Source organism: Cavia porcellus, unplaced genomic scaffold (genome assembly GCF_034190915.1).
Source record: "Cavia porcellus strain 051 isolate PalLab524CR breed Dunkin Hartley unplaced genomic scaffold, mCavPor4.1 scaffold_1, whole genome shotgun sequence".
Lineage (NCBI taxonomy): Eukaryota > Metazoa > Chordata > Mammalia > Rodentia > Caviidae > Cavia > Cavia porcellus.
The window spans coordinates 14,049,331-14,062,510 of record NW_026947484.1 but is presented as its reverse complement, the minus strand read 5'-3'; the positions used below and the strand labels follow the sequence as shown (position 1 = coordinate 14,062,510).

General features: G+C 35.7%; 1 protein-coding gene across 7 annotated transcripts in view; it reads left to right on the top strand.

Annotated features, from left to right (window-relative positions):
* Usp37 (ubiquitin specific peptidase 37) overlaps window positions 1–13,180 on the top strand; it is a 77,816-nt gene that overhangs the window by 25,323 nt on the left and 39,313 nt on the right. For 5 of the 7 annotated variants that reach the window (XM_063245095.1, XM_063245111.1, XM_063245103.1 and 2 more), the window contains 6 exons: window positions 833–862; window positions 1,300–1,384; window positions 4,260–4,421; window positions 6,744–6,875; window positions 7,128–7,251; window positions 8,131–8,321. In XM_063245095.1, the coding sequence (XP_063101165.1) occupies window positions 833–862; window positions 1,300–1,384; window positions 4,260–4,421; window positions 6,744–6,875; window positions 7,128–7,251; window positions 8,131–8,321 (724 nt within the window). The remainder of the gene's footprint in view (window positions 1–832; window positions 863–1,299; window positions 1,385–4,259; window positions 4,422–6,743; window positions 6,876–7,127; window positions 7,252–8,130; window positions 8,322–13,180) is intronic. The other 2 variants (XM_063245114.1, XM_063245106.1) reach the window with 1 other exon arrangement.

The window sequence follows — 13,180 nt, the reverse complement described above, 5'->3', positions numbered from 1 at the left end:
TAATGTTTTATCAATTTAAAATTAAGTTGAAGCAAGCTAAAATATGTCATGATTTTGATAAACTGATAATTTATAATTTGATAACTGATAAACTGATAATTTGAGGGCCAGGGATTTAGCTCAGTGGCACGTCACCTGGTTGGCAAGCATGAGCTCCTGAGTTCAATTTCTAGTATCCAAAAAAAAAAAAAAAGACTACTTGAAGACTCAGCTTCTAGTAATGTTCTTTTAGTGGTTTGGGATTATAACATTGGCCACTATAAGAAAGACTTGTCTAATGTTTTACCTCTGAAATATTAATACGTGAAGTATAATCTCCACTTACCAGTTTTTAGCTTTTATAATCAACTGATAGTTAGAAAACAGAAAATTATATAAAAAGTCTTAGCAGTGTTGAAGTTAAAAATTTTCTTACAAAAGTTGATGTAGGGTCTGGAGATGTAGCTCAGTGGTTGAATACTTGTCTAACATGTATAAGACCCTGGGTTCAATCTCCGGCATCCCAGAAGAAAAAAAATATTGCAGTGAAAGGGGTAAAGTGAGAGAACGAAATGCATAGTAAAGTTACAAGAGAATCCATGAAACAAAATGCAGAAGTTTTAAATACATTTGACTTCTACCATTAATCACTAGAATAACTAGCATAACACGTGTAATAATTGGTTAGGAGAGAACAAGTCTAGATTGCCTCAGATCTTCCTGGATCTCAATTTAGAGTGCTATGAGAAACTTCTAGTGTTTAGAATGAATAAATCATGAAGTAGTGGAAATGTACTGTCTAGCTTTATGGAAGAGGTCAGAAAAACTTTTTTTTTTTTTTTTTTGGTACCAGGGATGGAACTCAAGACTTGCGCTTGGCCAGGTAGGCTCTTACACCACTGAGCTAAATCTCCAGCCCCCAGAAAAACTTCTTTAAAATAGTTAGAAGCTGAGTGTAGTGGCACATGTATGTAATCCCTGCACTCAGGAGGCTTAGGCAGAAGGATTGCCTTGAGTGCAGGGTACCCCCTGCTACCTACCAGTAGAGTTTTCAAGGCCAACTTGGAATGCATGGTTGAGACCCGGTCTCAAAAAACTAAAAATAAAAATAAACTTAGCAATTTGGAGAGTATTGGAGCAGGAAATAGTGCTTTGCTATTGTAACTTTTTCTACAGTACTTAATCTCTTTTTAACATGATTGTGTTTTACTTTGATGATAAGGGGAAAACAGAGTTGAAAGTAAACATACCCAATGTGTAATTTTATTATTAAATGAAATTGAATGATTAATCTAGATACTAAACTATTATGTTTCTTAGGGCTTTTACCTTTGCAGTCATCATCATTTTATGGAAGCAGAGCTGGATCCAAGGATTATTCATCTAGTGTCAATAACCTAGATAGGTATGTAGGAGTCATATGCCTTGCAAAAAAATTGACTCTCTTTTAGTTGGAATGGTTACCAAGGATTGAATTCACTGCCTTGTGCTTGCCAGGCAGGTGCTGTTCCACTGAGCTATGTCTCGATGCCTTATGAAAAATTTGAAGGAGCTGGGGGTTTAGCGCAGTTCGATCCCAGGTACTGATTTTAAAAAAAAAAGAAAGAAAGAAAAATTTGAAGAGCTCTCTTTTTCAGGCTACCATGACTCTAAACAGTAGCCCACCCTGACTCTTCCAAACCCAGGTTGTACCTTCATTTTTTGCTTTTCTTTTCTTTTCTTTCTTTTTTTTTTTTTTTTTTTTTTTTTTGCTTTTCTCATTTCTATCCTGTTCTGTCCAGGTTTGTTCTGCAGAGCCTGTTGCTTGCTTCCTTACCCCCTCACCTTTCCTTTTCAAATATACTTACTGTTTTAAAAAAAAAGAAGCACTCTCTCTCAAAATATTGAATGATGGGGCAGGATATGAATTATGCTCTAAGAATACCCTAATTTAAGAATAGAAAACTAGAGCCGGGTATGGTGGTGCTTGCCTGCAATCACAGCACTCGGGATGTTGAGGCAGGAGGATCATTAAAAGTTCAAGAGCAGCCTGGACTACAAAACGAGTTCAAGACCTGCCCAAACTGCATAGCAAGACCCTGTCTGAAAAAGACCAAAAAAAAAAAGAATAGAAAACTAATGAGTGTTACAATGTTTGTGTAGCTTGCATGAGGCACTGGGTCAATCTGCACTCTCCCACTCCCCAAAGTTGAGACTTACAGTATCATAACACTTCAGACAGAACGTACTCTAGAAATGTTTTAAAGTTTTTCTACAAACAAACGAAGGTCTGGAAAGATTTGTACTGAGTCTAATGGTTGTGACTTCAGTGTTAGCGTATCGTGTGTTGTATTATCTAGCCTCTCTAATGATAAGCATACCAAGTGTCATCTCTAAGACACCTTTATATTGCTTTTTTGTTGTTTGTTTGTTTTTGGTACCAGGGATTGAACTCACAATCTTGCACTTGCCAGGCATGTCTTATCAAAATGATCAAATCAGCATATTTTATAAAGGAATATTTGAGGAAAAATATTTTTATTTCAAAGATAATGTGAAAATTTCAGATTGGTGAAAAAACTAATACTTAACAAAGCCTAAGGCCATGGAGGCACAAACCAGACTCAAGTACTGATATATACAAGGAGCCTGCTTAAAATGTAAAGACAAAAATAGGCTGAAAGAAAAGGATTATTTAAAAAAAAATATTGAATGGGCTAAAAGTCGTCCTTTCAGCTGGGTGTGGTGGCATATACCTTTAATTCCAGGACTTGGGAGGCAGAAGGATTTCCACAAGTTCTAGGCTAGCCTGGGCTACATAGTGAGTTCAAAGCTAGCCTGAATTACGTAGCAAGACCCTATCTCAAAACAAAAAAAAAAAAAAAAAAAAAAAAAAGGTAAAAGAAATAAATCCTTCAACAAATGGTTCAGGAAGGTTAATTGTATGTATGTGTATATATATGAACTTGGATATCTTCCCTAATACTATGTATTAAAATTAACTCCAACTGTATCAGTGACCTAGATGTAAGAGAAAGATGGAATGAGTTTTAAAGAAGAAAAAAAAAATCTTTGTTCTCTGTTAAAGAGCACCAGCTATAATGTAGAGATGCTGAAAGACTGGAAGCTGAAGGATAGAAGACTGGAGGTGGTGGCGCATGAATGTAATCCCAGCACTTTGACTCTAAAAAATTTGAGTTTAGGATATATAATAGACCAACAATTAGTACATAGAATATATAAAGAACTCCAGGTCATTAAGAACCCTATATAAAACTCAGGATAAAGAAAAACAGTTTAGAAAGAAGAGTAAACAGCTGGGTATGGTGGCATAGATCTGTAATCTCGGCACTCGAGAGGTTGAGGCAGGAGGATTGCTGTGAGTTCGAGGCCAGCCTGGAATACACAGCAAGACATCGTATCAGGGAACCACAAGAAAGGAAAGAAGGAAGGAAGAAAAGAAAAAACAGTGAAAAAAAATGCAATGGTACCTTGGTTCACAGACTTGATGCCTTCCACAATTCTGGTCCCAAACTGAATTGGACAAGAACCAAATCAAATTCAATAGATAGGTTCATTGGTGACCTTATGATGAACACCCTATGCTGTGGTTCTTGTCCAGTGGTTTGGGACCAGAATTGTGGAGAAAATTGAATTTGTGAACCAGGGCATCACTTGTGTGTTCAATTTCTGTAGTAATCAAGAAAGTACAAAGTAGCAGTGAGATCATATGTCACTATTCTATAAAAAGTAAAACTTCTAAGAACAAATAATGGAGATGTGAGGGAATGGAAATTCAGTGTCAGTGGAGGTATAAATTAATTGTTCCTTTTGAGAAAATAATCACAGGGTCCAGGAAAATTAGAACTATCCCTAGTATTTTCAGTTTTAAACTTAAACTAGAGGACTTTCCCAAAGAGCTTGAGTAAAAAGAATTCATTATTTGTAGTGGTAGGAAAAGTTGACTGCCCAAGTCTGCCCAAGACTAGATAAACTAATGTGTGATGTTCATAAAGTGGTGGGAGGAATGCCTACCTTTCTCAAGCCATCAACTTGGATTATGTTGGTTGTAGGTTAAATATGCACAGTCTGGTCTTAAGCTTCTTTAGCACTCTGTTAGCAGACTTCATTTACATTGCAAGTTTTCTCCTAGTGACCCTTATCATATTTTCCAAACTTAGAGAATGTTTTCCTTAGATACTGACTTCTTTAAAAAAAAAAAAAGAGATCCTGACTTCTATGAATTAAGAGGGAAAAGGCATGCAAAACTTACCTTGCATCATCTTTCCTTTTTTTTATAGGACTAATGTTTCAAGCCAAACACCCTCTGCCAAAAGAAGTTTGGGATTTCTTCCTCAGCCAGTTCCTCTTTCTGTTAAAAAACTTCGATGTAACCAGGATTATACTGGCTGGAACAAACCAAGAGTGCCCCTTTCTTCTCATCAACAGCAGCAACTACAAGGGTAGGTAAATTCTTTTCCTTTTTTTTTTTTTTTTTAATAAAGGGATTCACCTGACTTACGTTTTATTTTTTTAAAAATCAGATTACATACAGTTCTAAAATATTTAGGAATTAGATAATTTTCTGGATGTTGTGATGTACACCTATAATCCCACATTGTGAAGCCTGAGGCAAGATCATCACAAATTGAGACCTCTCTCAACCCCCCATGTTAGATAACTTACTATAGATTTACCAAATCCGTAATATTAAGTTCATTATCTGATTTGTAAACAGTTTTAAAACTTTTTGAAATACACGAGGAAATACATATATTCATTTTAAAGGAAAAAAGTGTCCAATCCATTGATGAAGTCATACTCATGAGGTACTTTCAAAATTAAATTTGCTATCTAGTTGCTATCACAGTGCTTTTGTGATTATATCCTTATTAAAAACAAAAATGAGTCATAGTTTAATAACTATAATAAAATAGTCATTGTCATACCCAAAATACATGTTTAAGATACTATATGTAAATGTTTTTAGTTACTTTAAAAAAGTAACAGAACAAGTAAATCACTGGAATTTTAGTCAGTCTAGGAAGGAGGCACAAATACACACAATAAAAGAAATTGTGCAAGAATAAACCTTTCTTTCTCTTAAAAAAACCCAAAATGACAAAGGAATAATTATGATAAAAAGGGGTTTAAAGAAGGGTAAGGCAAGGTAGAAAAAAGCAAATTATATCACATACAGGTACAAATTCTCTAATGAATGTGATCATTATGTATATCTAAAGTGTAGCAATAAAATCTGATTAAAAATAAAATGTCAGCCTATTTTTAAAGAAAAATTATTGGTAAAATTTTTTTAGCTTTTTAATATTTTGGTGCCGAGGACTAAAGGCCTCCCATCTGCTAGACAAACATCCTACCACCTACCTAAACTCCAAGGCCCTATTGATAAAAAGTTTTTAAATCATGAGAGTTTTGTATGTTCCAAAAAGAATTTGAAAATTTAAATGAAATACTGTTTATTCAGATTTATCCCATAGAGTTAGAAAATTCAGACTATTTTCCATAGAAAGGAAAATTTATCAGGGAGTTCCCACCCAGAAAAAGCACCAGGCTCAAGTGACTTCACAGGGAAATTCATTGACATTTTTAGAGATCATAAATTGTTTCAAAGTTTAGAAAATGAAGGAAAACTTCCACTACTCGCTTTTAGAAAGCAAGTATAGCTAAACCCATTTCATACAAAAGTATAAACCAATATCAGTTGCAAAAATTACTGCAAAGAGTCCTCATAAACAGACTCCATCCAGTATCACATGAAGAAAATACACAAGTTGGATATGGTGCCACGTCCCTGTAGTCCCAGCCACTTGAGATACCAGAGAAGGAGGTTCACTTGGACCCATGAGTTCAAGATAACCTGGGCAATGTAGCAAGACCTCATCTAAAATAAAATAATGTACTGTGTCCAAATATGTTTATGCCAGAATTGTAAGGATAGTCCATAATTTGGAATTCATAAAATTGGATTAATAAGTCGGAAGAATAAAATTGTATTATTTTACTCATGTCCTGAAAAACCTTTTGATAAAATATGCCCATTTCTGATTTTTAAAAAATGCTTCAGAAAATAGGAAGCCATGTATCCTTTCTTCTCTAAATGTATACTTTAGTCCTAGTATTTTACTTAAGATCAGGAACAAGTCAAGGATATCTACTGTTTTTATCTCTGTTGTAGTTGATTGGGTTGTTTTGTTTTTCTGTCTTTGCTAATTTTACTTTAGTTTTTTCTGGTATTGAGGATTGAGCAAGGCAGCTGCTGTATCACTGTGCTACAGCTCCAGTGCTTTGCTTCTGATGAATATTGTAATGCAGGTATTATTCACTGCACTTAGATAGGAAGAAAGTAGAGCATAGGAATTACAAATGAAAGACTCAGAAACTCTAGGTGATATACCGTGTGGAAAAATTTGTACAGAAAAATGAATACAAATATCTAGAAGAGTTGTGAGTAGAAATAGCTACTAAGGAGAATAGCCCTGCCAATACTTAAAAATAATTACAAATTTGTTATAATTAAAACTGTACTGATGCATAGATGAGTCAGTAGAGTAGAATGATCTTGTTAGAATTACATATTTTCACACTTTCTCTGTCCAGACCCAAATCAGAAACTTGAGGCTGGGATTCAGTGATATGTGTTAACATACCTTCCAGGTGATTCTGATGTGGACCAAAATAGAGAAGTCTTTTATATTGTGCTGATTGTACTTCAGAGCTACCTCTGCTGTCTACTAAGCATTCTTCATGCACTGTTTCTTTTTCAGGTTCTCCAATTTGGGAAATACGTGCTATATGAATGCTATTTTACAATCTCTGTTTTCACTCCAGTCGTTTGCAAATGACTTACTTAAACAAGGTATCCCCTGGAAGAAAATTCCACTCAATGCACTTATCAGGTAATTGTGTTCTTACTGTTTACTTCATTGATTACAGAATAATGGGATTTTTTTGGGGGGGAGTTTTACCGGGAATCGAACTCTCGACTGCATGCTTGCAAGGGAGGCACTTATGCCACTAAGCTAAATCCCCAACCCCAGAATAATGGAATTTTAAATGCTTAAGATTGTACCATTGTTAGTAGTCTTCAGAATACCGTGCTATTCAGTGCTTTGTGAAATATACTGACCTTGTTCCATTTGTTTTACCAGGCGTTTTGCACACTTGCTTGTTAAAAAAGATATCTGTAATTCAGAGACCAAAAAAGATTTACTCAAGAAGGTTAAAAATGCCATTTCAGCTACAGCAGAGAGATTCTCTGGTTATATGCAGAATGTGAGTATTAATTGTTACTAAATGTTTTAGAGATAGAGGAAAATTAAAAAATTTTACTCTGTAACCTGATTTCTGTTTCAAAATATGATCTGTGAGGGCTGGAGGTTTAGCTCAGCGGCATAAGCACCTGCCTTGGAAGCAGGCAGTCGTGAGTTCGATCCCCAGTACCGATAAAAAGGAAAAAGACAAAAAATAAATAAATAAAAACCAAAATATGATCTGTGTAATGTGGCCATCATGGATTCAAAACTCTGGGGAGTTACAGTGAGGTTCAGTGTGACTCTTCTGTGTATTTTATCATATTATTATGTCATATCATATGACATAAAGCTGTCATCTGCCTGTGAAAGGTAACTTTTTCTTTCTTAGCAAAGTGAAGAATCATTAATTCACTCTTGTTAATACAATTAAATGTCTTAAGAATATGACATGTGTCATTTGTTTGCATTTACAGTTTGTTGGGCTCTTACTTGCTGTTCTTGTGATTCTGGGGGTTAAACCCATTTCTTTGCCCAGTGCTGTACCACTGAGCTTGTCATATGTATACATCTACCCCTTGTCATTCATTTTTTTGTAGAGAGGCTGGAGGGGAGTTGTTTGTTTGGTTTTTTGCTCGCTATGTATTTCAGGCTGGCCTCTAACTCACCATCCTCCTGCCTCAGCCTCCTGAGTTCTGGGATTACAGGCATGTGCCATCAACACCTGGCTGTCATTTGTTTTTAATCATAAACTGTTCCCTAAGTTCCTTTTTAGAATAAATCTGACCTTACTCTCTTAATTTCTCTGACTTCCAAATTCTTTAATTATATAAATTGCATTGTTAATGTTATCACTATGACAAGGAATGTTTTGATCTGATGATAGATGTTATCTTTCTAGGATGCTCATGAATTTTTAAGTCAGTGTTTAGACCAGCTAAAAGAGGATATGGAAAAATTAAATAAAACTTGGAAGACTGAACCTACTCCTGGAGAAGAAAATTCACCAGATATTTCAGCTACTAGAGTATACACTTGCCCTGTTATTACTAATTTGGAGTTTGAAGTTCAGCACTCCATTATTTGTAAAGCGTAAGTAATCTCAGTGGCTCCCACCAGTTCCTTTTGGCACACGATTAAAACTTTCCTGTGACACACCAAATGCTATTCCTCCCACTTGCATCATGGGGAAAATGAAAACCCTTTGCTTATTCCACGCCTCTTTTTTCTGTCTTTATCTTTTTGTAGGAAGAGTTGGTGGGCTAAAAACTGAGGAGAATTTAAATAGTTTGCAATATTCTTGGTTTTTTCTTCTTTTTCACTACGGAGGCCCCCTTCCTTATTTTGTTGAATGAAACTAGTTTTATTGCAATTATTCTTTCTACAAAATAGATCAGCATTTGAATTCTATATTTAACTTTTACAATGTTTTCAGTAATGTTAATCATAATTTTTTTGTGGGTTTTTGGTTTTTGATTTTTGTTGTTGTTTTTTGTACTAGGAATTGAACTCATCAGCCTTGTGCTTGTCAGGCAGGCACTTGTATTGCTGAGCTATACCCCTGTCCCTTCTGTTAATAATAATATTTATTCAGACTGACTCTACTTTTAATTTCACATTAATGTTTAGGACTTTATAGTATACATTTCTCTTCAAAAGGTTTTATTATGATTAATTTTTCAATCATCTATAGGACATCTCTGAATAAATTCTTTTCAGCGAAAATTGACTTCTCCAGAGCCGTTTCATAAGTGACAATAATTTCTGTGGCTTTCCTGCATGACAGAATTATGGTGTCAGTCTTTACTCCTTAACACTTTATATACACTGCCCCATCATATCCTATTACACTGTGACACTCATAAGTAATGTGACTTTGTGGGAATCTTTTCTATTTCTTCCTGAAACTTTTATACCATTTTTGGCTCTCAAAGTCTTTGTTTCACTAATTTACATCAAGGTGGTCACACTTTTTGTTAATTTTGCCTTTAGTATGATAAAACTTTTTCATCTGAAGATTTGTGGGGTTTTTTTCATCTAGAAAATGCTTTGTTTTTTAAAAATCTATTTTATTTCAAGAAGAAAAAAAAATTTCCAAACACAAAAATCAGGAGACGACGTTTACATACATTGCACATTGCCATCCCCAGATCAGTCACCCAGAGCATGAGACATCTGAATTCAATTCAGTTGTCCGAGCAGTACTAGCACAAGCCTTTGTCTTCAGTGAACTCAGACAAATCAGTAGTATAACTATCTTTTATAAATAAAATATGAGTATATATATATATTTATACGTATGTATATGTTTCAGCTTGCATTAGTGAGACAATAGGATGTTTACACGTGTGTCTGATTTATTTCACTTATGAATTTGATCTCAAGTTGCATCCATTTACCTATAAAAGTCTTCAGTTTGTCTTTTATGGCTGAGTGATACTCCATTGTATAAAAATACCACATCTGTTTTACCCAATCCTCAGTCAATGGACATTTGGGTTATTTCCAAGATCTAGCTATTACAAATTGTGCTACTATAAACATGGGTGCACATGTATCACTGTGGTATATTGTTTTTAATTCTTTTGGGAAGGTATTCCAGAAAGGAAGTAGCTGGGTCAAATGGGAACTGTAGTCCTAGCTTTTTGAGAAATTTCCACACTGATTTGCACAGCAGTTACACTGTTTTGCACTTCCACCAACAATGGAGAATGATACAGCCCTTCCAGCATTTACTATTGCTCGATTTCTTGATAACAGCCATTCTTTCTGAGGTGAGGTAGAATCTCAGGGTTGTTTTAATTTGCATCTCTTGAATGACCAGTGATGTTGAACATTTTTTCACATATTTATTTGCTGTTTATATGTCTTCATAAAGAAGTGTGTATTCATCTCAGATGCCCATTTTTGGATTGGGTCTTTAAATCTGGAAGGACTGATTTTTTTTGAGATAATAATCCTTTGAGGAACAGCTGGCAAACATTTTCTCCTACATTGTGGGTTGTCTCTTCACTGTTGGTGATTTCTCTTGCGGTGCAAAAGCTTTTTAATAGGATGAAATCTTAGTTCCTGTGCAATCGGCATTTTGTTCATAAAGTCTTTCCCTACACCAGTGTCTTCAAGAGTTTTACCTACTCCATCTTCCAGCAGATTTAGTGTTTGTTTTAGTATTCAGATCTTTGATCCACTCTGCATTTAGTTTAGTGCGTGGTGAAAGATGTGGGTCTAGTTTTTCTTGCACCATGTATTAAGGAGGCTGTTGTTCTTCTAGTGAATGTGTTTGGCACCTTTGTCAAAGATAAGGTGGCTTAGTGTGTCTTGAGTTGTTTCTGCATCTTCTAATTTGTTTCATTGATCTTTAGGTCTATTTTTGTTTGTTTGTTTTGGTGCCAATACTACACTGTTTGTATCACAGTAGCTTTATGGTATAATTTCAAGTCAGGGATTGTGATGCCCCCTGTCTTGCCTTTGTTGCCCAGGATTACCTTTGCTATTCTAAATCTCTTCTAGTTCCAGGTGAGATTTGTTTTCTTTAGCTCAAGAAAACTGTTCTCTGAATATCACTTCTATTGCATTTGCTTTAGAATTTTCTTTAGGAAAAAAAAAAAAGAATTTTCTTCAGAAGTACTCAAAACTGAGAGTTTAGGGGCTGGGAATTTAGCTCAGTGGCATAAGCGCCTGCCTTGCGAGCAGGCAGTCGTGAGTTCAATCCCTGGTACCGATAAAAATGAAAAAGACAAAACAAAAAAACTGAGAGTTTGGTTCTACAGTTCTCTTTCATACCTGTCTTAGATTGCTCAAAGTGATCATGTCCACTCAGGTCTCTTACAGCTATAACACTAGTGTTTTTGACTAGAATTTTGAATGTGCATGTAGATACTGTAAAATAATAGCTTGTGCTTGCCTGTAATCTCAGATACTTATGAGGCTGAGGCAGAAGGATCACAAGTTGAAGGCCAGCCTGGACTGTTTATTTAGATGCAAGGAATTGATCTCAGGACCTTGCATTTGCCAGGCAGGTGCTGTGCCACTGAGCTGTATCCCTGGCCCCACCAGTCTAAACAGTGTAGTGAATCCTAAAGAAGTAAAGAGGGCTGGAGTTATCACTAGTTGTAGAGCCCTTTGAGTTCACATTCAGTCCCTAGTACGGAGAGAGGGAAAGTGTTTTGCATCACAAGTCTGTGACATTTCTTCCTCTGGATGTCTTTAGTGCTATTTTGCCCTAGTGAGTAAATGATTTTCTGAATAAAAAGTCTTAAGAGCGTTTAATACAACAGACAGCAATCTGTCCTTTCCTTCTAATGTACTTTCCAAACAAAATTTGATGCGAATCATAGATGCAAAGATTTCATTGGTTATTTTATTAAATTGTGAGGGAATGATTCAAATCTGTTTTAACAACGAATTACCTAAAACTGGAAATGGCCCCTGGCAGCTCACCATGTCCATGCTCATCTCTGGTGGAGAGGCATTGGGATCACGCAGAAAGCAAGCCATGTAAAGCACTGTGCCAATGCCATTAGTCTGGCGTAAGTGTGCAGCACTCAGATGTTGGGAATGGTGTTGAAGTAAGTGCCCAGTGCAGGAAGCAGTGTGAGATCGTGGGATATATGCACAGCAGCACTGAGCAGGCTGGGCAGTTGCACTGGTCCTGAGAGAGGCCGTAGCAACAATAGCACACTTAGCTGTTTGAAGACCTTGTTTCATTTGTTTTATTAGTAAATTAGAACAATATTCTAAACACAGAATTGTTTCTGGCTAAAGCAAGGTTCCACATACTTTATCCTTTCAATTGTAATTTGCATGCTTATCTTCTCCCCTATCTGGCTATACATTTGTCTGATAAATTTGGCAAGTATAGTTAATTTTTAATCTATTACAGTTTAAATTGTCTGCTTTTTAAATTTTATTGGGAAGTTGAGTTTGTTAATATATTCTTAATTTGAAGAATTGTTACAAATTCTTCACTCAGAGAACTTAAAATATCTTAAACTAAAGAACCCAATATTCCCCTCAAAACTTACACTGCAATCTTTCCTATGTCGTTAATCACAGTTCCATATGTAAAGTTTATCAGTCCAGAAATGTTATACTTTTAAATTTTCTGTTAGTACATATTTGCAATACATAGTGATTACATTCATCATGGGGAATTGGTACATGTACGTAACACCTTTCTGTTCCTTTTATGTCCCCTGAAGCATTTTTTTAATTCTTTCTTTCATACTCCACATCTCTCTCATCTGTCAGTAAATCCTTGCAACTAACCACAGTAGCCAGAGTGATCCTTTCAAAATGGAAGTTAGTTTGTGTCAGCCTATAAAACCCTATATAATGGGGCTGGGGATTTAGCTCAGTGGCATAAGCGCCTGCCTTGTAAGCAGGCAGTCGTGAGTTCGATCCCTGGTACTGATAAAAAGGAAAAAGACAAAAAAAAAAAAAAAACACCCTATATAATCTCTGCTGAGAGTGTAACTCCGTGATTGAGTGTGCATAACACATACAGTGGCCTGGCTTCAATGACCAGCACTAGAAATTAAAGACTATTTGCTCAAATAGGCATTTTGCCATTCTGAAATTCTAACCTATTTCAACCCTTAGCTTATTTCTTTCCTACTGTTTTTCTTCCTTACCCTGTGTTATTATCTAACATATTGTATGTTTTACTTGTGTGTCTTCATTATTATCTTTCCCTCAGTACAATGAAAGCATCATGAGGAAAGGTGATGCTTTGGTTTATTTACTGGTTTATTCGCTGCTGTCACCCAGTGCTTCTGGCAAGTAAGAGGCTGTATTAATTTTTCAGTGCTAACAAATTTCCTCAAACATCCTGGCCTGAAACAGTACTCATTTACTAACTCATGGTGCTGTACATCAGAAATCTGGGCACAGTGTAGCCAGCTTCTGCACTCAGAGTGTCAAAAGGCTGAAATCAGGGTGTTACTACCTCT